This window comes from Ascidiella aspersa, chromosome 7, assembly GCF_963924565.1.
Source record: "Ascidiella aspersa chromosome 7, kaAscAspe10.2, whole genome shotgun sequence".
In the NCBI taxonomy this organism is placed as follows: domain Eukaryota; kingdom Metazoa; phylum Chordata; class Ascidiacea; order Phlebobranchia; family Ascidiidae; genus Ascidiella; species Ascidiella aspersa.
The window spans coordinates 28,076,560-28,104,149 of NC_139453.1; the positions used below are offsets into that span (position 1 = coordinate 28,076,560).

General features: G+C 34.8%; 2 protein-coding genes across 2 annotated transcripts; one reads left to right on the forward strand and one right to left on the reverse strand.

Annotated features, from left to right (window-relative positions):
• Nucleotides 1-2,646: 2,646 nt before the first annotated feature.
• Nucleotides 2,647-6,565, forward strand: LOC146138788 (uncharacterized). Its single transcript, XM_083394684.1, has 4 exons — nucleotides 2,647-2,898; nucleotides 4,317-4,461; nucleotides 5,070-5,179; nucleotides 6,323-6,565. Exons 1-4 carry the CDS (start codon nucleotides 2,647-2,649, stop codon nucleotides 6,563-6,565), a joined length of 750 nt encoding a protein of 249 aa, XP_083250810.1.
• A 2,618-nt stretch (nucleotides 6,566-9,183) lies between these two features.
• LOC146138789 (RUN and FYVE domain-containing protein 2-like) lies at nucleotides 9,184-25,940 on the reverse strand. The gene is made up of 15 exons (XM_083393288.1): nucleotides 24,704-25,940; nucleotides 23,867-23,950; nucleotides 23,439-23,570; nucleotides 22,452-22,569; nucleotides 21,613-21,714; nucleotides 20,653-20,776; nucleotides 19,358-19,500; nucleotides 18,094-18,274; nucleotides 16,622-16,738; nucleotides 15,729-15,896; nucleotides 15,157-15,254; nucleotides 12,563-12,649; nucleotides 11,532-11,756; nucleotides 10,512-10,638; nucleotides 9,184-9,490 (listed from the first exon to the last, which is right to left on the reverse strand). Exons 1-15 carry the CDS (start codon nucleotides 25,830-25,832, stop codon nucleotides 9,350-9,352), a joined length of 2,976 nt encoding a protein of 991 aa, XP_083249414.1. The 5' UTR covers nucleotides 25,833-25,940; the 3' UTR covers nucleotides 9,184-9,349.
• Between the last annotated feature and the right edge of the window lie 1,650 nt (nucleotides 25,941-27,590).

Consider the following 27,590-nt stretch of genomic DNA (forward strand, 5'->3'; position numbering starts at 1 on the left):
ACACTCATATTTAGAAACAAATGGGTTAGCCTTAATCATTAATTCAACGTTTTGTTTGAGTGGTAACAACAGTGTTTGTTTTTGAGTGTTAACAATAAATAATAACTGTTGGGCTCTATTGAATAAAATAGTTTTTACGTTTTTTTAGTTACTATTGCTTTTGAAAGCAGGTGACAAAAGCCTGTCTTAATTTGCAGTGCAATCAAAAAGTTTTCGTGTTTAAAAATTTTTCGCCTTACTATTGATGCAAAGTGAAAATAGCTTCCCTGGTAACTAACGTTTTTGTATGTAAACGACGACCTTAGCGATTAAAAATGGCCTTGCCAGACCCTAAACCGGTCAATTTAAAGCCAAACTGCAGAAAAAACGGCTTTACCGTTTCTCTGACCGCTAGGGTCCTTCTAAACTGCCAACGTAGTACCTTACAGCGTGGCTCTACCCACGTCGTACGTCTACTTTTGTAAACCAGTTGTTTTTTTCTCGACTCGAACCGAGAAAAAAAAGCCAAGCCTTTTTAACGCCCCTGATGCCACGGAGCTTGCGCGCTCGACCGTGGAAAATCTATGATTAAAATTTTATGTTTCACCAGTGCCTATATGAGTGCTTCTAATCCATTTATGGCTAGCGGCACCACTCAGAAATAATAAATAGATTGCGGTATCACTATCGAATTTTTCCGTAGGTAATTCACTAGAATGTCACAAAAAATGAACTGGAACAACACACATCAACTCCACACGACGTATAGGAAGTTATAATTGGATTTATTCCACTTTAATCTTACATGAAAAGCTGTAAGAGATGAGCAAAAATCAGATTCTTAAAGATTCCCAAATATTTCGCGCCACCCTTAAAATATATCGCGGCACCCTTTAGAAGTTACACCCCAGGGTGCCGCGGCACCCCGGTTGAGAAACACTGGTCTATATATGAATATATTAATCATTATATAGGCACTGGTTTCGTACAAAATAGTTTGTAATTTACACCTGGCTTTCCGTATATTTAATCTGCGCCCGTAAATTTATTAAAATATTCCGAGACTTTTGTGACGAGCAAAACACTTTTTTCTGATATCTGCCTCGAAGGGCATTTGTTCAAATTTTTAACGTAGTCTACATTCGAATGTTGTTTTACCGTTATCTACTTCTTGATCACTATCTAGCGGTAGCTCCATTTAAACAATATTTTACTAAAAAACAAACCTTGCCTTGCGTGTTATGGGAATGTGGCGTATTATTTAAGGCTAGATAAAATAATTAAAAAAGGTTAGTTTTGTGTTCATCTCGTTTCAATTGCAGGATACAGGCTAGTTTTCTTTAACTAACATGTCTTGGAGACTGGTCTGGACGACCAGTACCGGGTACGCTCAGAAAACACAACCGCGTAAGTTTCTGATGCATTTTAGGTTGTGAGAATAAGAACACATTTGTTCCATATATGCTTTTAAGGCTTAAGCGGTGATCGCATCACGATAAATCAGTAAAATTTACGAATTTAATCGGTAAATTCGGGTAGGCTAGTTTATAAACTCAGGTCAACATAATGGTCCCAGGTCCCTACATGCAATTTTTTATTAAGGTCCAACCTTATTTTTTTGTTCTACTACTTTGATTTTTAATTAGTTCTTGTGTGTTGTGTGGGGCACTTGCACTCTACATATACCTACATGAAAAAAATCTATATATTTGAAGTCAGGTTTAAAAGTAGAATGATTTTATTGTTATATCTTGTACCGGTAGCCCAGTTTTTGTAATGCATTTAAATGTGGCTTATATCGTAAACTAACCAACGCAGGTGGTTAAATGTATTTTGTACTGGCCTTGCGCATGCAAAACTTATGGCGCCCCGAAAATACCTCTGTGGATCCCTGGGGCCATCATAAATCCTGACAACCCCTTACGGTCTCTTTAACAGAGAACATTAAAAATTAACATTTAGGAAATAAAACTCAATAAAAACAAGCAGCTTGGAAACGGGTATCGGCTATGATCCGATATTATAGGACATCCCTAACTAGTGTTATTGGAGTGAAATGCAATTAGATTAGGGTTGCCATACGTCAGGATTTTTCCTGGCATGTCAGGGAAATTTAGTGTTTAAATCTGCGTCAGGAAAAAATAGCACAATCTACCTATACTTTCCGGGATTTTGTTCTGTTTAGTAAATACATGTAGCTATTTTATGACGTCACGCACGTCAGACGAAAAAACGGCGAATTCCCTAAGTTGAAATTCGTAACCCCCCCTTTTTGGATTTCTGGATACGCCCCTGATTGGAGGGTCGCGAAAGTTATTGAAAACTTAAAAGGGGTCGCGAGAACAAGAAGGTTAAGAACCACTGCCTTAGGCCTAATTGCGAGACGCGTTTGTGTATGTTTCACTGTTGTAAACTGTTGTAAACTGTATTCATTGAAAGCGCTTGACGAATTTTCGAATGACACCTAGCAATTTAACAATATGCACTTTGATTTGCCAATGCGGTTTGTATAGTTCTCATTTAGTGGAGTTAGTTATTACGGTGGTCGGTGTCTTTCCTGTTGAGTGTACGAAAGTTTATATTTTAAAATTAGCCTATTTACACCACTGAATTTACCTGTGTTCTTTGTACTGTGAATTGCGCATAGGCTGACTTTTATAGGCGAACATGAAAGTAATAGTGGCGGGAATGTCCAAAACCGGGACCAAAAGCATGACGGAAGCCCTTAATAGGCTCGGATTCAGAACCTACGACCTTATGGAGAACTTCTGGTATCTTGGAGATGACTGGATGAGGATTATGAAGCATGGAGCCACCATTGAAGACTTGCGGAGGATGTTTAAAGATGTGGATGCCGTTTGCGACTTGCCTTGTTACTTTTACTGGGAAGAGATTTTGGAGGCATTTCCTGATGCCAAGGTAGCCTAAACTATATGTTTTTTGTTTATATACAGCAGGTTTGATAACGCAAGATTGCAGTTTAAATTATTATACCTAGTTTTTGTACGTTCATTTTATATATGTGAGTTTATTTTTAAAACAAACCATTTTGCCCGTATATTTGTTTTGATCGGTTAAAAAATCTAAAAAACTTTGCAACTGCTATATTTTCGCGTACCGTACATGTAGCTTTTTATCTTGTGTGACTAAACGCTAGAGATTTTTTTTAAGACAGTGGACTCTGAGCTAGACCAGCATTGTTTTCCTTGTTATTTTGTTCTATAAATTCTATATGCTTTACATTTTATTTTGCAACCAATACACGATATTTCGGGAAGAGAACATGACAGTTTGTTTTAAACATAAACTCGCTTAGGATGAGCACCGATAGGCCTGCTACCTCTTGGCATCAGGGCTGCGGTGTCGGTTAGATACAACCTGAGTAAAGCTAAAGTCGAGTCCGATTCCGGCCAGACTTGCCGATTTCGTCGAGTCTCGAGGTTGGACAGCGTGTGTTCCGTACATTTACGCAACTAAAATGGGTGGTTATACAAAAGTCCACTCTTGGTGGTGTCAAATATATTACACATATACGATAAACAATCTTTGGCAGATTCGAATAAATAAAGGCATGTTTAACTAGAAGCAAGTTAAAACCGGTAGTAGGCCTATTAGACTTCCCTAAAACTATGTATCTACAGACTCCATCCATAAGACCGAAATAAAACCAACATCAACATCAGTGTAAGACCAAAATAGGACTAATACCTAATAGTCGTAAAAACGTCTAAATCGGAAAAAGTTCTAAACACATTGGAACACGACTTAAATGGCCAGAATCAGGCCTATACCACATTTTTCCTAACCTTAAGCCCCATCCCTAAGTACCTAACTAACTCTCCTAATAATTTCAACCCTTAACCTTTTTCTAACCCCATCCATTACCCACCACTAAGCCCAGACAGGTCAAAAATCTAGTATCAAAACAGTGGCGCCCCACTGGCGCCAGTCAAACTAGGGCGCCCAAATGTCGACAACAAAACGGACGTTGCCAGAATCATGGCCCCCAATCGTCCTATACCCTATCCCTATAGTTTCAGGCGTTTTTTGGCCATTTAGGCCTCATTCCGTTGAATTTAGGACTTATCGCGACAGGTTTACGTCTTATTCAGACAATTAAATTATTGTTCTGTCGTGGATGTTACTGCGTATTTGGCATTATTGTGTTGTTGGTTTTTACTATTCTTTTATAGATTTTTCTGCTTTGAGTATTATTGCTTTTTAGGTCTTGTTGCGTGTTCCCGTATCTGCTTAGTGCAGATACATTATCGTTATAATCGATTAAGGTATGTTTATATCTCCAACTTTCAAGCCGTTTTCTTGTTATACGTTTGCAGGTGATCTTAACCACAAGAGACGAGGATAAATGGTTGGCCAGTTACAAGCGACAATACGTTAGCTTCAACACTCACCTTGTTTACAAGCTGATACACCTTGTGACTTACAGTGGGTGGAAACTAAGAGCCTTCCGCATGGCTGCAGGTAACCTCAACTGTTTTCAGACATTGGAAATTAGCTGGTTGAAAGAATTATAGTGACAAGAATTACAATGAAGACTACAACACAATAATATCACACCTACCAAGACAAACATGTTTTTCTAAGATTTATTGTTAAGAGGTCACGTTATGACGATAATTTTTGACGTCAATTCTGGAAATTTTTACAAGTTAACCACATAGTGGCTTTTACTGTCTCTTCGAACTTTTAAAATAAATTATTTTGCTCAAATTTACTTACGTTTTTAAAGTAGAAAAATAGCTCCAGGTAAGTCGGAATTTAAATAGATCGAGTTATAGTGGAAAAGATGGAATATGATTGATTTACTTTTGTAAACCAAATGTTAGGTAAATTTCTTTTGGGTAGGCCTACTGTATTATTCTTTTTGTTTTTTCCCTGCTCTTACTTATTATTAAAATTACCCATAAAAAAGATGGAATATAATTCACGACGGCCGCAAAATCATTACTCCTGCGTTCATTTGTTTCTACTTACCGATGCTATATCACCAAAGGCAGCTTGAAGTCGGATAATAACTAAACACTGATAAAGATTAAAAAAAATAATAATTATTATTATTTTTTCTTCAGGTTCTTTAGTCGGGTACCAGGGCAGGTTTTGGCCGTTATTCGACTGTCGCTTCTACAACGACGAGGCTATGCGGAGGTTATTTCGTAAGCACTGTCGTAACGTCAAACAGGTGCGACTTATAGTTGAAGTTAAATCAACATATTTTAAATAGTTTAACTCAGTGCTTTTCAGCCTTTAAACGAATCGTTCGCACTTTTTTATTTCGGAAAATTTCCATCCGCACGAAACAAGCGCAGTAAGTTTGCAACCTTTAGTTTAATTTGTGAAATAACAATGAAAGGGTTTGTGTTATACACCCGTGAGCCTTAATCGATATAAAATATATAGCTTAAGCTGCAATCAACCACTGAAAAGCTATATTAATGCAACTGTAACATAATCGCTGCCGATCTGGTCCAAATTAATTTAGGACTTTGACGTATGATCTGCGACCTAACGCAGCGATAAACAAACAATTTTTTTTTAAATAGGCTTAGATGTAGGCCTACTGGAAACATAATCCAGAATCGCACGAAAAGTTTTAAATGGACTCTAATAAAGTTTTAAATTAACACACTGTCTAAGGGTTTGAGGGTGGGCGTGGTCATGTACCTAATGGATCCGCCCTGAACTTTAAAATCTTTCTTAAAAAAGCGTCAAAAGTAATGCGACCTCATTACAATTAGAATATTAACTGTCATGCGATTGCGGAAAAATAGTTAATCAAGTGGTATTCAAAGGGAGCCACTTGGGTCCCTTAGGGAGGAATTTCTTTAATTAGGGGAGGAAAAGTGGATTAAAAAAATTTATTTAATCAGTTAAATGTAATAAAAAGCTTATTTAACTCTAGTGATTAGTTTTGTAAAGAGTCTATGTTCATTGTTTCTTCACAGTTACAGGTATGAACTTATTACCTACCTTATACGTTCAAGCTCAACGTTCAGACGATTAGCGCATTCAAATTTTGCAAAAAGTCTTTGCCTGTGGCGCAAATTGTGCCTATTTTGAATATATTTGTTACTGTGGGTGTAATTTTCTGTAAGCATCGTACATAAAAAAGGTAGAATATTTTTCTGTGGAGGATTTGACAGCGTTTGGGCTTAAGAGAAAATATCGAAAAAACTTTGAGAACAACTAATTGTTAATCTTTTTAATTCAATATTTTACCCGAATTTGTAAATGAAGTTTACAAGACATCAATAAACTCGCCAGAGCCGTTACTCTGTTTCTTGGTATCTGCATTACATTTCCTCTAATCTTACAAGTTTCACAGAATTGCCCCAAAGAAAAACTCCTGGTTTATGAAGTCGGTCAAGGCTGGGAGCCCCTCTGTCGATTTCTGGGGGTCGAAAGGCTCCGCGGGAAACTCCCGCACAAGAATAAGGGGGCCTCTTTGATCGACGAACTGCTCATGGAGAACAAAATCATGCGGAGGATGAAATACGAGCTTTACCTTACATTGGGGTGTTTTTTCGCACTTGTAGCGTTCGTTTTGTATAGAATGTTCTATACATGAAAGTTTGAAGTGATTTTTAGTTTTTTTTGGGAAATGTTGCTTTGAAAGAATTTCTTTTACGTTTGTTTGATTGGATTTGCCGAGAAAAAACGTTAAAAATAGGTGAGTATTTGCGAAATGAGTTATTGAAAGGGAAACCATGGTTTAAAATTATAAAAGTGCACTATAAAATTATACCAACATTTTGTAAACTTAATTTAAAAAGACGTAGAATGAATACCTAAGTCCTTACATAAGTAGGTAGCATATTTGGAACGTTTCGAACAATTGTTGAGATCATTTTCAACATGTACGCATATCAGCTTTCAAAACATGCCACCTCTTTTTGTATGGCTTTCGATATTCGTTCTACGTCTAACTAAAACCTCCACTCATTATGCTATACATTTTTTTCTTGAAATAACTTCTTTGAATCTAACCATTAATTAACGTTCTCGTCAGAGATCTGACTTTCTTTAATTTTTCTTGAAGAAAATTTTTATAAATAACATTTGAAGGAGTTGCGCTATTTCTACACCATAACTTTGCTTTTTATAGTATAGATATACCGATACTTTGGCCGATATTTTAGTCCGAAAATGTAGTATAATTTTTGTACAACAAACAACTTGCCCATTTTTTGATCAAAAAAATTCGGTTTTAGCGTCACGAAAAGGTATATAGACTAAAACCTTATTTGGATATTATTTTTAACTAATTTAAGTTTTGAACATTTCGCAGGTATATAAAAAAATCGGCATCGGTTGACAAAATTGTGAAGAATCGGGTATCGGTCGATCTCTAGTTTTTACCACACTTTCTCTTAACTGCTACAACAAATTCAGCCGTATTGTCTCAGCTCTCGGTTTAACTGTGTAGGTATGTCCGACAGTATCGGATCTGGACCGATACCCGACGCCAAGTGGCAGTATCGATACTTGGCCGATACAAGGGCGGTATCGGTGCCGATCCGATACCAAACTGAATTGGGAACTTTAGCAATGTTTGCGATCCAATTTGAAGATTTTTCCTTGAAAAAAAAACAACACACAGAGGAAAATACACTTCTTAACGCTCAACCTTTTTTTTTACAAAAAACGCCACTTCGTCATAAAATGGTTTATTTTGTATATATAAAAATATCGCATTTCACATTTTGTTATTGCACGAAGATTATAGGAAAAAAATTATCGCACTGTCAGAGAGCAGATATTTTTCAATGGAAATACTGAAAAAATACGTGAACGCTAATTTTTTTGAAAGTTCAAATGAGCGTAAAATTTTGGGAAATCACCACGAAATGCAAAATCGAGTCGGTTTGATGTGTCGTTCGCAATCAGTATTTGAAAGACTATTAAAAAGCTTCTAGAAGTTAAAAATTGCAAAAGATTGTCTTTATGATGACTGGATGACCAAATAAAGGCGGCGAAATACTATTTTCATGCGAAAAATAGTTTTAAATAATTCTGTAAGATAACATGAAACGGCGTTTCGCATGGCAAACAATAAAATGACAAAATAAATCGTTCTAAAGGCACAAAAAGAATCAAGAAAAGGGGCTAAATCATCGAAGGACAATTTAACGTAGCCCAGTTTATTTTACTAAAGCAAAGATATTGCTATTGCTACGTACACCTATCGAAAAGAAAGGATTATTTGCGTCACATTTTGAAGACAATAGTTTTTTTCCAGTGTGACAGAATTTAATACTGAAATGAGATTAATTAAAATACAGTATAAATATTGGGTAAGATGCAATGACAGTTCATTTAAAAGCATCAAGTTTGGAAAATTCACATAAAAATTGGTTTGTTAACAAAACTACAAAACTTTCAGCTTATGTGCCCCATTTTTATCCTATTTTACTCAACTTTTGCAAGCAGCATGTCTATATCTAAAATGACATATATATGATATTTTACGTATCGATTATTATGACTGAGTGATAACTCACCTGAAGCGAGTGATAACTCAACTTAAGTTAAGCATTGGACGCCTAAAAATTTAGGGCATAATCGAAATCTGGTAGATATAAGCCGTTAAACATAATCCCCAGGACGTATTTGGTTTGGAAAACTTTTGTGGTTAAATTAACTATTATCTTTTTTTTCATGACTTTTTACCAATATTTGCCCACTTTTACACCTTCGGCGTTTACAAAATCGTTGGACAGTGACATCGCAAAAAAGCTACACAGCATAACTCCTTATGGTTTACCCATATATTTGAGGAATTACCATTTTAGCGATGACTTTGTTATTTACTGTAAATGAATACTTTTAAAAGATGTTTCGAAACACTCAAACGAGAAATAATCTACTTGAAAAGTGTCGAGAAATACGGAATAAAAAAACAGCAATCAAGTTTTTTTCGAACAAATCGTTTAAACCAGCCAGGCTAATATTCGGAATGCTGTAGGAGTGTAAGGTATAATATTTGTTTAACACAATAAGTCGACCTTTAATCTAAAATCTGAGAGCGAGCGCTCAGAGCGATTTCTTCTGAATCATTTTTTGGCTTTAATTAGTAAATTTTAGCAAAAAGTATTTTTTTCTAAAAATCAGATGGTACGCAGCAAAAAGGTTGAGAACCACCGGTTCTACAGAATGAGCAAGCGTAATTAGCCCACACTGAGGTTAATAAACCCACGTATTCGCAAATATAACGTGTTTGTTTCATACGGTAGGGGTCGAAAAAAAGTTCAGTTCTAAGGATAGTCGGGGGTAATTATCCCACACAAGGTATAACAACCCACGTAATCGCTCAAATGCCGTTAGTTTTCTCACTAAAGTTGTCAAATATCTTCTAGGTGCCAGCGGTGAAGCGTTGTAGCAGCGTTGTGTGGCAAGTGTCGCATACACGAACCGGTTTAGCTGACGAAGCGAGAGGCATCGTGTTGTCGCTACAAGTGTTGCAGTAGATTTGGCCGCAGTTTCTGCAGTGGTGCTGCAAAGTACAGGGATGATACGTAGAGTTAGTACGATACGTTTGTTCGATTATTAGTAGATATGTAACTATTCAGTGGGCCACCCAATGTTGTAAACAGGTCATTTTAAAAACACTTAAGTCCTAGTTAAGTCATTTGTGAAATAAGGTAAGTCGTACTCAAGTGTTTAAAAAAAATAACAATTCCAGTCAAGTCACTTTTAGAACAACCCAACTCCAAGTCAAATCACTGATAAAAAAAACAAAGCGATAATACAATTTGTCCGATTATGAGAAATAACTCACAAAAAAATCTACACAGAGCAGAGCAAATTGTTTTACGTGAAGAAAATATGATAAAAAGCTCAAGGTTATATTAAAATGTTTATGAAAAACATTTAATTTCAATTCAAATCCAAGTCAAGACCAAAAATACCTAATTGAACTCAAGTCATTTTACCGAAAATACTTTAGTCAAGTCAACTAATTTAACAACAGTGCGCTTAAGTCAAGTCACAACAATGGCGCGACCCAGCCGAAGCAAACGGCGACATGATTTAGGGTCACGACCCAAAGGTTGAGAAGTACTGTTATATACACGCACAAGATAAAGGTGTTTTTGCTGCGGACAAAATAACTATTTGCACACGAGTACTGCAATGCCTCGTATACTGATAATGGTTAAACCCTCTAAACTAGCGGGTCTATGTTCATTATTTTAACCTCCTCGATATTTATGTTCAGACTGCAACCCGCGTCCTTTTTTACTAATAAAAAATAAATCACGTGGGCATAACAAAACCGATCACAGCAAAAGTCATCTTCGGAGCATAACAGTTGGAGGTTGTAGTAAGAATATCAAATCCCAGACAGAAGTAGGTAGCGTTTTAAACGTTTCGAATAAATTTTAAGAGAATGGTTGGAGGTTGAAGCAAGACGTAGTAATATAAAATAGAAGTAGGCATGATTTTAGCATTTCAAATATCTCTTTATTCATTTTTAACAGAAAATGTAATCGTTTTACGTCTGGAAATAGTCTTACCTTTCTCCGCGATAGGTTGAAGGGCTTCTCGCATTGAGCGCACGATTTGACCTCCTTGTCACTTTCCCAAACACTCCCGGAAACAACTTTGTGGACTTCCTTCAGGTCTCCAAGATCCTGCTTCGACCTTGGTTAGAAATATAATTGAGCATCGGTCAACATCACAACATACATTAGATGTGGATATTGAAAAAAAAACAGCATGAAAGTCGGGTTTATAAGCTTCGACAATACAAAGTTAGAAACGTTTTTTTGTGTAGTTATACTTTGCGTGGTGTTGAGCGGGTAATGTACGTAGTTTGAGGAAATAAGTAAGTTTCGGAACAGCTTCTTTTTACTAAAGTTAGAAACACTTGTATCTAGAACGATGTATCTATAATATCATTTAACAAAAAAGAGCAAACGATGTCTGGAAAGTGTAGACTGCTTTAAAATGGATGATAACTATTTCGGGCAGTCACCTCACCGGAAACGTTTAACAGACTAAACGAATTAGTCGATTAATTATGCAAGCCAGGGTTAGTATGAACTTCAGCACGAACAGGATACAGCAGTCGGCGGTGGCCGCGGTGCTATGCTTGTTTGTCAACAATTTTCAAACACACAGGGTTGCCACACATTGTTATGAAAAAAAGAAACGATTTTCTTTAAAAGAATTGAAAAATAAAACAGTATAAATACCACGGTCAACAGAATAAAACAATAGTTCAAAATTTTATTTTTAACCGCAGTAACAGCTGCACACAACACAAATTGAAAGACTAAGGGTTTTTTCAATTCGATTTTCAACAAACAAAATCAATTCAAAGTCTTTAAAAGATTCAAAAACTTAGTGGCAATCCTGGCGACGGCCCCGGTATGGCCCCGGTATGGCCCCGGTCGTTTGTTTTACTTTACCGCAGACTAGTTTTTCTAGCCTTGCCTTATTTGCAAAAAAAAACTTTAATAACCGACTAAACTGTTACGGTGTGCAAACGCCTTTTTTACAACAAAAGTCGTTATACGATGAAGTCGACCTACTTTCCGAGGTGGTTTGCGAGATCAGTGATGGTCATCTCCTGCTCGTGACAAGTCTCACGAAGATCATCCCGACTGACCTTCACCTGATGCAGCTCCTCCTGGAGGGCGTCCATGAGAGCCACCTTCTCCTCCAGGAGTGTGATGTCCTGCTTCATCTTCTCAACTTGAGACTCCAGAGCTTGCCTCCACTCTCGCTCTATCTGGAGATTGGTAAGGAGGACTCCTCTGAAGAAGAAGAAGATTTTGTTGACGCGGTGTTTGACAATTGCACTAAGGTTGCAGTTGGAATTGTACTTTAGTTTAGAGTCGATTTTATCGAATATAATGGCTTTAATATTTTTATTGAAATTACTTTAGTTTATAATATAGGAAACTTTGCTAGAGTTGGGTTTACATTTTGTTATAAAATATAGCAGAATTGGTTGGAGTTGGAAGAATAGATGAAGGAATGCTTTGAAGAACAAGGTTTTTTTAATAGGGGAACTTTACAATTGCACTAATTTCTTACCAACGAAGAACTGATTGCAGTTGGAAATGTACTTTGGTTTAAAATGTAGGATGGTTTGTTCGAGTTGGAATTATATTTTTGATAAAAAAGTAGAAGAATTGGCTGAAGTTGGGTTTATATTTTGGTTTAAAAATTATAAGTTTTGGTTGAAGTTTGAGCTCACTCTTGTTTTTTATGCGGGATTTGGTTATAGTTATCACCAAAATAGAAAGCGGTTCATAGTGAGTGAGACTTTTCGTTTAGTTTTAAATTAACGAGCTGAAGATTGATTTTGATTTTACCTTAAACAAATTCGGTTATTTCAACTTCAAAAATAAATTGCTTAATGTTGGATTTAGCTTTCTGTTAAAAACATAAAAGATTTATTGGATTTGGATTTGTCTTTTGGTCTAAAGTACAGCACTGGTTGCAATTCATTTAAAATACAAATCTGCTTTTTTCAATTAAAACCGACAAAAAGAGCAGTAGATTTAAGATACAGATATTCATTCTTTAAACGACTTAAAAACAGGTTGTACTTCACCTTTTCTTTTCATTGTCGTCCAGCTGCTGATTGTAGCGGTCCGCCTGTTCCCTGGCAACACTCGTTTGTCGTTTTGATTCGTCCAACCTGGGAAGCGAAAGGAGGGGATAAGAAAAAAAACAAAAAAAAACGACAGCAACGAAATTGAGAGGAGAGTCGGTGAAAGAAAGGGTTTGAAAGATAAATCAAAATGAAAGAAGGGGTAACTTTTGGACTGCTTTTGAACATGAAAATGCATTAGGTCTAACTGTTGTACTAAGTAGTGGTGATAAAGATCACAGATCTTTTAAATATTTCCATCAACAATCGACTTTCATTCCATCTTTTTCTCATTAGCACTGCTCAAAAAAAGTGAATTACATCCAATTTAAGTACCTATCAAAATACAAAATTTAACATGAAATATTTCGTTAATCAACTTGGGTTGATCAACACACATCAGATTAAATCTTCCAATATTTTTTACAGGAGCCTGCATTTCTTACTGCTATTTCAATTTATTATACCAAATAAATGCTTAACAACTTTACACCGAAACACGAAGTTCAGCTATTTACATCAAACATATAAAGTTTTAACAGCTTTCAATTTGTACTATTATATCGAGAAGCAAAACACGACGTTTTCAAAAGTTTAACTCTTTTTTTAACTTATTTTTAAATTTCTATAACATACTCCAACTCTTCCAATAAAGACATACTCTAAAAAAGCTACCTACTTACTAAAACCTCCAATCATTAATATACTCCAATGTTTCAAAAGTCCGCAAAACTTCTTAGCAAAAGAATATTTTATTGCTTTACCTTGGAAATAGAGTTTCCGTACAACACGGGGCCACGTACGACAATAAAGGGTTAAGGTTGTTAGCAGAAGATACAAAGTGGTAGAGAGCAGTGTAGCACCAGCTATAAGGGAAGAATAAAGAGCGACCACGACCAAACAACGATTGCACAGTGTCACCAGGCAATAAAACAATACAACGCGGCAGTTCTTAAGCAACTTAACTTAAAAAAGTCAATATTTAGACAGCTATATATCGCCGTAACTGCAAAACACGGATTTTTTTAATTGTGAAATTGTTCTTCAGGCAATGTTGCCCTGATAAAGCTTTACTGAATAGGTTATCGAAACGTCGGTACATTTAATACAATATTTCTGGGAAGAACAACTTTACAATTGATAATTACTGGCAGCAACAGTATATTCATCGGATTTTTTGTGGACAAAATTATTTTTTTTGCGTTTTTTTAAGCTATCTTGGTGGTTATGGTAAGCGAATGTGGGTAAAATTGACAACACGAAAAAAATGTAACCGATTAAAACATTCACTTACAAAGCGAAGGCTGGCGTTGAATCTAAATTAAAAAAATAACACAAAAACCTTTCTTATTCAAAAGCCTCATCGTATGATTTTCTGAAGTTAAGACTAAAATAAACTTCCTCAAAATAAATGAATAATAAAATAGCTTGAGAAGCGAACCGCTCCGAACAAAAATCACTCAGCAAAGGTCTAAAACTTTTAATACAAATCTGCATTTCGCCATATAAATGGCATCATCAGTTTGTCCGTACAAATAAATAGTAAAAAATTAAAATATTAAAATGTAAAAATAATGTTTACATTTTAATATTTTAATTTTTTACTATTTTAATTTTAATTTTTAGTTTTTTACTATTTATTTGTACAGACAAACTGATGATGCCATTTATATGGCGAAATGCATATTTGTATTAAAAGTTTTAGACCTTTGCTGACTGATTTTTGTTCGGAGCGGTGCGCTTCTCAAGCTTTTATTAATAAATTTTAGAACTTTTATCGTCGGCATTATGTGTTCTGTTGGATGGCAAGATCCTGTTGTGGATACACATACTAAGCTAATAAATGAATACATGTTTTTTTGTCTTAGGTTATTCTTTAAACTGTCTAGTCTATCGCCATTTAAGTAAAACGCGCTAGATCCAAACAAGGTCCATCCTGCTTTGCTCAACCTTGGCTTCCTGAAATCTGTTTCTGTTTGTGTGTTTTTATTTTAACAGATAAAAAGTTTTTTTTTGAGAGGGGGGGGGGGTTAAAAGAAGGGAAATAAATTAAACAAAATAGGAGCAAAACAAAATTAGAAAGGGAATAGGAGAAATAGAAAATCATGCGGATTATAATTATGTTATAACAGGAATTAGTAGTATACGAGATGATAGAATTAAATTCGAGTTAAATATGATTCCATATGTATATTGTTAATTAATTGTTTATGAACACTGCAAATTAATGGTGGACATTATAAGATTACAAAAATAATTAATTAAACTTGGAACCAATTAATTAGACATAAATAAACAACCAATAGCTTAGTGTTTGTATATTCAATATGTCAATGATAGTTTAATGAGAGTTAGTAGTTTTTTCATAAGGACTTAGTTTCTAAATTGACGATTTGCCGTAATAATATCGGCAGTTTGTAAAAATTAAAAACTTTTTCATTTTGCTTCATATTCAAACAACAAAAAGTCTGCCGTAGCATACAAAACTAAACAAATAATTAAAAAATGGAAACTGATAATTTAAAATGGTTAGTTAATTTGCCTAATCTACTTACTGTTCCTGCATTCTTGTAATCTGTTGAGCCAGTTCTTTGGTGTCTTCTTCGAATTTCCCAATAGTCTTGTTTTTCTGCTCTTCGATTTCAGTTTTGGCCTAAAAAATGTCATTCCTTTTTAACACAGTCTTATGTCATACAGTTTGACTTTGGTTAACTTGAAAACTTCACCTGTTGGTTATATCGCCTTAAGAATACAAAATATAACTCTTTTCTCTATGGAAGTTAACATAGTTTTTTTGAAATGCTAAAATTTATTTTAAAATGCAATAACAATCTCAATTTTTTTTTTAGTTTAAACTCTACCTAAAAAGTGCACACAACTTTAAGATTAAAATTTCATTGAAGAAGCAATTTAATTTATTTTTAGGTAGGGCAAATGAATATTTTATAGCTGCAGCTCAACAAATTAAAAAAATGGCACCAGCTCCAGATTCACAAGCGTAATAAAAAATTACCCTGGCTTTTGAATTTATTGTATTTTGCCAGAAAAACATATATTCCTTGTAATGTGAAAAAATCGTTTCGCAACTCTGACTGGATTTTCGAAATGTATAAAGCAGTTGTGTTACCTGCAGCTTCTTGTAGATGTCCATGTTGATTGCCTTTACGTTATCGAGTTGTTCCCTTAATGTAATGAGCCCGTCTTGCTTGTCGTAAATGTCCTTCTCGAGCAAACGCATCGCAACTTCGAGCTCGTTCTTTAACGACATCTGAAGCTCCAGTTCTTTCTCAACATCCTGAAACAAAAAACGATCTTTAACCTCGAATACTTACAATGAAAGACACACACATTAGGAAGCTGCTTTTTGACCCGATTCCGTTTTACGTATGATTAGTACATCGAAAAGCCATCGCAGATTCACCGAATCTGTCGATCAATGATACAAGCAAGGCAGGCTAGAAAAACAAACTAGCCTGCAGTGAGGTTCGAACGCAGGACCTCCGGTCACACCGGGACCGTAGCTCTACCAACTGAGCTATACGTGGGCTCAGAGGGGAGCAAGTCGAAAAACAATCATACGCTAATGCTTACACTCTGTGTGTACAGGCCTATATGAGCTCAGTTGGTAAAGCGACGGTCCCGGTATGACCGGAGGCCTTGAGTTCGAATCTCACTGCAGGATCACACGCCCTTGGGAAAACGTGACTACTCTTCTGCCGTCTGAGTTGTCATACATGTAGGGTGAGATTTTAAACCTGTTCATAAAATGTAAATATATTACTGTTGAATATTTGGAAGCGTAGTGCAATATATAAAAGGGGAGGTAAAATTGGGCTTAAAACGTAATTTCGTTTAAATGACCAGGCAATTTTAGTTGCTTGCGAAATTTCAAATAGCCTGCCAACTTAAAAATTGCTTGCTAAGTTTAAGAAAATTGTCTTCCAACTTTCAAATTGTCGAATTCTTGTCAGCTCAGCGATGCTTTTTAATAAGGGGTAGTGTTTATCTTACTTTACATACCATTCTCATGTTGGTTTCGTTACGCAGTTGCTTCTGTATCTGTGTGTACATTTCGTCCAGCTCGGCTCTAGAAGTGCGTAGAGTGAGACGCTCAGTGTCCAAGTCCTTTTCGCGATCCTTTGAAAGAAAAGTGTTGACATACAAGGTTGGACCACATTTAGTGAAATTTGGGGCATAATGGTTGGAGGTTTTAGTACAGGGGTCGGCAACCCCTGACACGCGTGCCATTTGTGGCACGCGAGATGATTTTTGCTGGCACGCCAATTGATTTAACGCGCACGTAAAGTGCAACCATTGCACTATCACGTCATTAACTTTATATATATAAACACTAACCCTAGCGCTAACGAAATGGTTGCACACAGTCCGTGTCACAAATTAGTGTCTTAACTGTTGAATTTAACATTATTTTTGTGGCCGTTAAACTTGTTGGTTACGAACAACCGTTCGCATTACGTCCCAATGCCTTAAAATTGGCGTGATGTTTACTGCGTTAATTCTACATTTAAAGTAAGCACGTGATTTTTTGCGAGACTGAGAAAACAAACTAGCGAAACTGATAGTTAACACTTCCAGGTAAGTATATTTCAAAACCAAAATAAGTATTGTGCTCGTTACAGTTCGTTTTGTTTCAGCAGGGTTAGGTTATTTTTATAGAATTTAACTTATGAAATGAAATTTATTGGCGTCACCCGAGATACGTAGATGTCAGATCATTTGTAAATTAGCAGATCACAGGAGAGCTGCGGATTCGGACTCAGAATTCATGTAAGACTAGGTAAAAGGTAAAACTACCGTCCGACGTGTGCGCATGCGCAATACCAAATTTTGAAAGTGATAAGGCAGTAAGTTGTTAATATTTTGAAATTATTCATAAACTGGCACACTGCATACGAAAGGTTGCCGACCTCTGTTGTAGTAGGACGTAATAAGAATATCAAGGCCCGTGCAGAATTAGGTATCATTTTGAATGTTTTAAATGTTAGTCAAAAAACAAAACAGTGTAATTGTCAAGGTCGACCAATAACAATAGTTTAAACAAAATGTTTTACAAAACATAACTTAAGTTGCACATAAGATAAATTCAAAGACTTTTGGAAGACATGTTTTTTTTTACTCTGTGACAAGCGTGAATAATAAAGTGTATTATTAATAGTTTCGGACCAGTCCTGTATGAGAAAGTCAAAGCAAGCAATGGTTTTTCCGTTTCATTAGTAACGTTTTGACGCAAATAAGTTTCCTGCTTGCTGTCCAGTGTCCAAAATGAATTATTAAATCCATTAAAACAAAATCAAGTGTATTCACTAGCACTTACAGAAATTGCAAACATTACAGTGAAAAATCTCACAAAAATTATCTTGACAAAAAAATGTGTCAAAAAAAATTGAAAACCCTAGTCTACGTAAAACATAAAAGCGCGCACAAAAAAAACAAACAAAAAACAGAAACAAGACTAATTCCAAAGTACCAACTTCTATGGTTTTCTGGTGAAAAGCAGCCATGTCTTGTTTCTCATTGATCATTCGCTGCTTGTCCATTTTGGTTTCTTCGAGTTGAATCTTAACAGCGCTCAGCTCCATCTTAATCGTGTGATTCTCATCTTCCAAAAACTCAACTCGCTTCTGGAGTTCCGCAGAAGACGTCTCTAAATGCCTTGAAGCAAATTCGCATGACATTAACAACAGAACACGTAATATCCAGGTTCCGCAAACCGTTTTATGAAACAATTTTTTCTAGCTATTTTTAGTCGACAATAGCATTTATTTTATTTTATTTTTTTTTATTATTATTTTTTTTTATAGCATAATGGTTGGAGGTTGTTGTAACACGTAGTAAGAATATCAAAGCCCATACAGAAGTGGGTATCATTTTGTTCCCGTTTTTAATCACTCTTTATTAATTTCAATATAGCCTATACTTATGTATGGGCTTTGATATTCTTACTACGTCCTACTACAACCTCCAGCCATTATTCTAGAAAACTATGAACGCCATTTTCAACTAGAAAAATAGCTAAAAAAACGTTTCACAACGGCATTTTCTAAACATATAACTTAACTGGACATAAAATAAAATTTAATATTAAGGGAAAACATTGAATTTTTCAAAGACAATGCAATAAAAAGTGCCTATAAGGAGAAAACTTGTACAAGATTATCGGATCACGAGTTATCCAGGTTTGACAAACACTTTTGTGAAAATAATTCGAAGACATTCAAAACTTGTAAAAGACCTAAATAAGAAACGACGTATTGTTGAAAAACAAAAACGAAACACCATAAATGCCCTAAGAATATCGAATTCCATAGAAAAGTAGGTATTATTTTGAACGTTTCCAACAACTCTTTATTCATTTTCAACATAGTCTATGCTTCTGTTCTTACTACAACCTCCAGCCATTATGCTCTAAAACTATGAATTCCATTGCCAACTAAAATATTGTTTTCCAGCGGCATTTCTAAACATATAACTAACTGGACATCAAATAAACATTAAAATTAAGGAAAGACATTAAAATAATTTTCAAAGAAAATAAAAAGTTTTTCAAAGACCTAAATATGGATCGCTTTACGTAATTCGAATAACATCCAACACAATAAACAAATACTAAAAAAGCTTTTTCAATACGCAATTTAATTTAAAGACATTCAGGTTTTTAAAAAAGTAAAAGACTTTGTACCAACCCTTTTATTGTATTTAAGCAGGTAAAAATTTAATTTTAACAGTTTATTGAACCTGTTTCGTTCTTCCAGGTAGTTTTTCTGGTCGAGAAGTTTCTTCATCGCGCTTTCGTTTTCGTCGTCCTGAAGTGAATCTCCAGCGGTTGAAAAAGTACGGTTTGCGTCCTTCATGTACATGCTGTAGTCGATTACAGTTACCTGAAATGTAAATAAATGAAAATAAATAAATCGCAATAACTAATAAATCGCAAAAATATATAAAAATAGGCACAAATTGAACATATTTGGGCAAAATAAAGATTAAAAGGCTGGCCTGGAATTTTAAAAGCAGAAAAAAAATTAAGAATTAGAAGTTTTGCTTAAAGATTTCTTTTTTAGGATAGTTAAAATGGCTATGTTTAAATTAGATATAGTGCCATCCAGTCATCTAGTTTCAAATAAATAATGTTAAACTTTGGACCAGTTGTAAATGACTTGGAAGATTACTTCTTATCCATTTTGATTTAAACCCCGAAATGTTTAAAGTAAGTTTGTTTCTACTGTTTGTGTGCTCAGAACGAGCTCAGTTAACTTAAGACTGATATTCTTTTAATATTGCCAGATAACAGCAACAAATGGCAACTTTTAAAACGACGACGAAGCAGCTATAAGTTACTAGATTTGTAAATTGTAATTTAAGCAAAATGTAACACAGCTTTTACAAAACATTTGCAATAAATAGGTACATCTTTATTTACACAGTTCACATATAGATGCAAATAAATATATAAGTTTCAGCCATGAATTGTTATTCAACGCACACATTTCTTCTTTGAAAGGCAAATCAAAAAATATAATAGGTTCACAGCTGCATGTAAAAAAACTTATTACAAAAAGCTTAAGTAATATTTTTCCTAATAACCTATAAAATAGAGTTTTTAAGCTTTAAATTTCATTCATTTGCTTATTTGAACATAGTTAATGACGTTTAGTTGGATCTAAACGCGATATTCTTCGTCTAAAATACCAGTTTTGGTTTGAAAATAAAATGTAAAGTACCGACATCGCTAATTACTACATGAAAGTGTAAAATTGTTCATCCGCAAACTTTTATTAGAGTGCCAACGTTTCGATTATTATCTATTCGGCAATATTTAGATTTAGAACGTGGTGTATTGTTGTTTTACCTTTATTGTTTGTCTAGTGTAGATATACATTTTTTCGCCTATAGTTTCAACTATATTGTCCTAAAGAAGATTGCCCCAATAGGTGGTCGAAACGTTGGCACTTCAATAAAATTTTGCCGGAAGAACAATTTTGCAATTAAAACAATGCCTGACAGCAACATCATATTCATCAAAGTGTAAAAACCTGATTGTCAAGGTCATCTCCTTTCATGCAGAGATTAGCGTCGATGCAGTTAAGTCCGACCAAGTGACCAGCAAGTACAGTAGCTTCATCATTCATCAATAATGCACCGTCATCGTACCATTCGCTGCAACGACAATGACCAGTGTTTATGACCAACGACTTAACTAGTTTGAGGAAAACAACTTTTTTCCTTGAGTAATTATCAAAATGAGTTAGTTTATGTCTTGAGTAAATATGACAAATCACTTAAAATTGATTTAGTTGATTTGGACAAATGACTTAACTCATTTCATTTAAATAAAAAGAATTAACTTAAATCATTTGGACAAATCAGCTGATTTGACTTGAGTAATTTTGGACAAGTGACTTGATTTTATTCAAGCCATTTCAAAATGACTTGACTTAGGTCATTTGGGCAATTGACCTGAATAGATTTAAGTCTTTAAGTAGACATTAATTTCAAGTCTTTTAAGTGCTTGTACCACTCGATGTACACAGTGAACGTATTTTTGTTTTGGAAGTTAGTGTACGTGTTAGTTACTTTGGTTTTATAGACGAAATACTGTGGAAATCAATATAAAAACAAAAATAAGGGTATGCTAACAACTATGTAAGTAATATCAAACGGTGCTCTTTAATAAATTTCAACACTAGACTAGAACATTATTTTGGTTTGGGTATTATGAAACTATGCCCTGCAATGGTATATCAAGAATGGGTAAACCAGTTTATTACGGGGCAATAAAAATACCATATATATTTTGTGAATAAGGTTGTATAATCTGGATAGTAATCTTTAGCTAAAAAAGCCTCAAAAATGTGTTCAACAGCTACATGCAACTTGCAAGCAACAAGTTGTTTATCCTTTATATATTATATATATAATTGTATGCTTAACAATGTTTATTGTGGAGTGGTGCTTCTTTCAATAGTTGCCTTACTACCGACATACATACGCACCTCAGATTTGCCTTGTGTTCAACAAGAGACTTGAAGTAATCAGAGAGTTTTTTCTGCATCACAGCAAGCCTTAACCAGGCTCTGCCACGACCAAGGTGCGTCCTTAATAAAAAGAGCGCATAATTGTACAAACATGAAATTGCATTTTATCAGTGAATTTTCCTATCAGGGGCGTAGTGTGATAATAATCTGTTGGTAAAAAATTAAAAAAAAAAATTAACCAAAGAAGCCTACAATTAAACAAGGACAAATGTACCTTTAAAAAATTCTTCCTTTTTAGGAAAATAGAGTGACCACCACTTTCTACCACTACATTACCATGCTCTGTCACAACCCAATCTTATAATTGTACAAATGGATTGCTTTATCAGTGAATTCTACTATCAGTGGCACGGTGTAATAATCTGTTGGTCTTTTGACCTGGATTACTGATAGCAAAGGTAAAAATTTTACAAAAGAACCCTACAATTAAGGGTAATTGTAGCATAGATAAATTTGTCTTTTTTTAGGGAAAATTTCTACCACTGCATTTTTAGGTAATTAGCATTTTAATATTATTTTAAAAGGAATGTTAACATCGTGAATACAAATTTGCTACTCTTTCCATATAAACTAAATGATAATATTTGGCAAATTATAAACCTTGAGTATACAATATTCTTAACTTAGAAAAGATATTTAAAAAAAAAAAATAGAAAATTGGAAAATATGTAGACACTTTCACCCACGAATCCACGATTAACACTTTTTTGACTAGAAAGGTTCACTTAACTGAAAAAGCCTAATTTAAATATTTGATGTGTAGGTATATTTGTCTATAACTATGAAACTGTTGTTACCGGATTCCTGGCAGACTGCGAACGCTGTTTGTGATTTCTTTAGCATCCGGGCAAAATCTTTCAATTGATTCCAACGCCGGCCAAAAGTACTTGTTTTGAATGAAAAAGTTTTTTGGATCTAAATGATAAAAACAAATAACTAAGTGACATCAGAGCTCACTAAATCATTGCTGCTGAAATATGGCATTAGTTGAGTTACACAAATGAAACAATTTTGACCAAAAATTGGAAACTCTTTATTTTAACTTTTATAAATATAATATAATTCTTTAAATGTATTAGCTTTTAAAAAAAATATATATATTTTTACAGGTAAAATTTTAACCAATCACCTTTTTACCAGTGCATTTAATGTTTAACATGTGTAACCTGCCCCTAACACTCAAAACCACAGTGTTATGCCCCCTACCCCCCAAGTGTTTTAAAGACATAAATTTACCCTACACTTTGTCCTTTTAATTGTGTGCCACATTTTTACACCAATGTGCAAATTGTTTAAGTGCACCTTCATAAACAAAAAAAAATCACCATTGCATCGTCTCTTTTTCTATTGTTTGAACTAACTTGACATATTCAAGTTGTTGTGTACACATATCAAAGCTTCCAGTGTACTAATTTGACTTTTTGCATACGTCATAGAGCACAGCGTTACTAGTTTTGAAGTGACAAAATTACATAAAAAAAATAAAAAAATTTAGGCAGGTTGAACAAGGCCTATGTATTTTATAATTGCCTAGTTAATTTAAGTTAAAAAATGTTTTTTTGCAAATTAATGAATTAAGCTATTTAACATGAAAGCTATATTTAATAAACTAAAAATCACACATGACGTTATTCTGGCAGAAGTTAAAACTAAAGAGTCCAGTAATGTTATAATAAATGGTATTACTATGGAGTACAGACAACTCAAAATAGAAAGTGGTTTGAAAACTTTTGTATATATATACATAAATTTCTTCATTTATTATATTTTCAAAAAGCGCTCACTTTTTAAGCCTTGTCTTAATATGTACTCCATGACAACGAAGAACTGTTGCAGCGATTCGTGGTCGCTGTCCAATGTATGGCCAGCTGATAGGGATGATCCGATCAGACCTTTAATGCTTAATTTAATCATACCTGTAACAAAGTTAATAAAATAATTTTTACAAAAGATTTCTATGTGAATTTTAGGTATGGAGATCATAAAAATACAAACAAACCTTATTAATATTTTTAGTTTAAAATAGGAAATACTTTTCTGGCAAATAAATTATTTTAACATAATATCAGTTCTCTAATTATTTGTTCGACATACTAAACATCCTAATAAACTATGACAGGAATGCATTCTATCCTGTGGTTTCACACTTATAAACATAATAAATCTAGCACAATGCACCACAACCATGTTTTTAATGAAATTAAGTCATTACCGAGCAAATTCCTCCTTTCAACCTTCATTTGATTTGCAGTTGCTTCGCGTACATCTTCACCGATTCCATTCTTACTCATCTCATCTGAAAGATTAAAAAACAAATTATATGTAAAGACATAATGAACACTCCTGGGGGAATTCCAAAGAAATACCTGAATATCTTAAGTTAAAATCTGGAAAATTTTCCTACTACGTATTACAGAATGGACAAAATGAATATAGATCATTTTTGGTTTATTGATTTATTCTGTGCTTTGCACCAATTCAAAAGAGCAAATTTTTTTTTGGAAATATCCATATTAAAACTGCATAGTTTTTAATTTTATAATATAGCAAATTTGCCAACAATTTTAAGACACAACCACAAAAAACACTTCTAAAGAAATTCCGGGAAAGACCTAAAACTCAAGAATTTTTTATTTATTCTCTTTTTTTGTGCTTTGCACCGATTCAAAAGACCTTTAAAAAATATATATCTAAATTAAATTTTTATGATATTTACTTCTTTTTTATTATATAGTGACTTCATCAGAAATTCGCCAACAATTTTAAGACACAACCACAAAACACACTGAGGAAATCCTGGGAAAGACCTAAAACTCAAGAATGGTCAATATGAATATAGATCTTTTTCTGTATTTTCATGCTATGCACCAATTCAATAGACAGATCACGAAATAATAATTTTTTGGAAATGTCTAAAATAAAACTTTATGATTTTAACTTTTTTACAATACTATATAAACTTTCATTTTTTTTTTGGAAATATCTAAATTATAATACAGGAAGAAATTTGCCAACAATTCTAAGACACAACACAAAAAAAACACTCCACCTTCCACTGTGCTGGCAATCAAAGCATTGGAGGCGATTGCATCGTCACAGATTTCCTTCAGACACAACCAATCGCCATCGACCGACACTTTGAAGTTACACAAATACAAGGTTTCCATAGCTTTCAAAGTTTCACTGTTACTGTCGCTGTAACGACACGAAGCATCCGCTGCGTCGGTCAAACTTGGAACCGGCGAAACCGGGTGAGCATAGAGGTCATCGAGGTCGTTAAACGACGTGTCACCCCAAAATCTTGGTGGATCAGACGGAAAAACGCTCGACGTCAGCGTAAAGTAATCGCTTCTCAAAGGAAAATCGCTTGCTTCGGAGTTGCAACTTGTTACAGTTCCACATCCACTGTCTTTTGTTGAAGATCTTGGTACCGCTGTGGTCTGACCGTCCCATTTAGACGGAGCTGTGTAACGCTGCGGGTAAAAATCATCCTGTGAGTACGGGTAAAAACAGTCGTCGCCGTTTTGGTGGATAGAGTCGTGAAAAACGCGGTGTACACTTTCGTCGCAAACCATATCTTGGCGATTACTCGTGATTGTGACTGTCATCGGCTTAAGTTTGTCATCTTCCATTTCATCGCTGGCTTCACTGTCGGCGACGCTTTCCTTTCGTGAACGCGAACACTTGGCACGGAACCGCTTCATGTACTTGTCGAAGAAATAGCCGCCGCTGCTGCGTGAACTGGTCTTGCGCTTCTTCAGACCTTTGCGCGGAACTGGAATTGGCGAACTAATCGGGCTGCTTGCGGGTAAACGACTCGGCTGGTAGCTGCAAGAACGCGGAATCCTGCGTCCATTCCTAACCATAAATAGACTCGGTCTGCTATGGCTTTCAAGCGTATCGCAGCTGTTTACGCTGTAGGAAGAATTGCTGTCTACTTGTTCCGATGAAAGCACTCCGCAAAACGGCAACTTCCAACCTTCACTGTTTTCATCGATGGCACTCATAGACCGAGGTATCTTCTCGGTGTAATAGCTACCGCTTCTCGAAATATTGTGCATTGACCTGGAAATGCGGTAGTCCCGGAGCCTTTGTGGGTGAACCTCGTTGTAGCCCCCGTTGATTAGGTAGGGGTGATGCTTGTAATGACTGGTGGGGCTTTTTCTGATGATCGGCATTGTTTTGTTTTTTTTCACGATGACGGACAAAAAAAGTAGAGAATAAATATAGAGATATCACAACAACATGTATGTTTCAACTTAGAATAACAACAGCAAATACACTAAAAAAACCTGGCAGATAAAATCAAAAGTTTAAGCCATTGCAACAACGAAGGTCGCCACACCTGAGCTACCAAAAGTAAGCAAGTGTTAAACTACAGAAGCAGTAGAGGAACCAGCCAGACTGATCAATACAAGCACGCCACTTTTTTCTCTCTCTACGATCAATATGCTCAGGGTTATCAATAATTTAGGCCGCCTTTTGAAAGCACTGAGCGTCCTGCAGTTTACAGAGATGACATCACCATTCCATGGGTGCACTTTTGCATAGAAAGCGTGCCTTAGGGTTGCCTGTTGTAATAGATTTCTCCAAATGAAGACACCATACACCAGTAATGACTTGCCAGGTTAAACTCCCAAGAGAAAACAAACAATTTGGTTGGCGATTGACTTAAAAGTTTCTTTAAGCCTAACTTCTACACTTCTTCCAAATCAATCTAAAAAGTGCTGAATTGGTTTGCTGTTAAATTTATCGATACCGCTAGTACTTTGCACTGAGCATTTGTGTTTAGATCAGTAAAGTGCTTTACTACTATTTTGCTCATTCAACATATTTAGAGTTTCTGTATTATTAGATGACTTGATTTATTAATTATAATATATATAATTATGCACTTGATAATCACTGGAAACAAACATGTTAAAATTTAAGATGTTTTAGTTTATTGAAAAATTATGAATTAAAAAAAATTATGGAATAATTTTAATAAAAACATTCAGCTAAGAAAAATTAAACCAATGCCAGATTATAATAAGTAATGATTTTGTTTTAAATCCTATAGGAAAGCACTTGGAACCAAAACAGTATTATTATAGAAATAGTAATGTTATTTTATTCACAAGAAACTAGCCATACTAATACAATTGACTGAAGGTAAGGAAACAAGTTTTTTTTTTTAAATTAAGTAAACTTTGGTTTCAATTGATTTTAAAAAAAAATTACACATTCTATAATGGTGAGCAATAAAAAACTTAAAGAGTCAGAAAACACACTCCTACATATATATCGGAGTCAATACATTTACGCCAAAGAAAACATATAATTTTCATAAAAACAACTTTTCTTTAATAAGAACTTCCAAATTAGTCAATTGCTGTCATTTTCATGGGTGGCTGATTGATAATTGTTTGGCTGTATTCAGCATAATCAAAGTTAATATATAAAAAAGAGTTATATAATTAACCAGGCTTACAGTATCTGAAATTGTAGCCTTATCAAGTAATATTGCCTCATATTACCCCACTGCGGTCACCAGTATGACGTCATAATACATGTGGCCAGTGTTCACTAATGTGTGACCAACACCTAAATCGAGGGGCTCAACATTTCACAGTCGATCCTATTTAAAGGTGTTTGACTTAATGCATTTTAATATTTTTAGGTTTTATGCTTATCGCGTGTATGACTGAAATTTGAATATACTTAACAAGAAGTATCTACTGAGTGAAGTGACTCTGTCTAGAGTTCAAGAAGTTAAGAATGGGTGTTTTAGCGGCCTGCTTCCTTGGAGTCAGATATATAAAGGAACGTGTAAGAGACAAAGTAACCGCAAACGCTAGAATGGTCTCTGTACCTACACCAATCGTTAAAAGGTTCACAAAACAATTTTTTATAAAATTGATAATTGTCTTTATATAGTGCTATCTATTTACCCT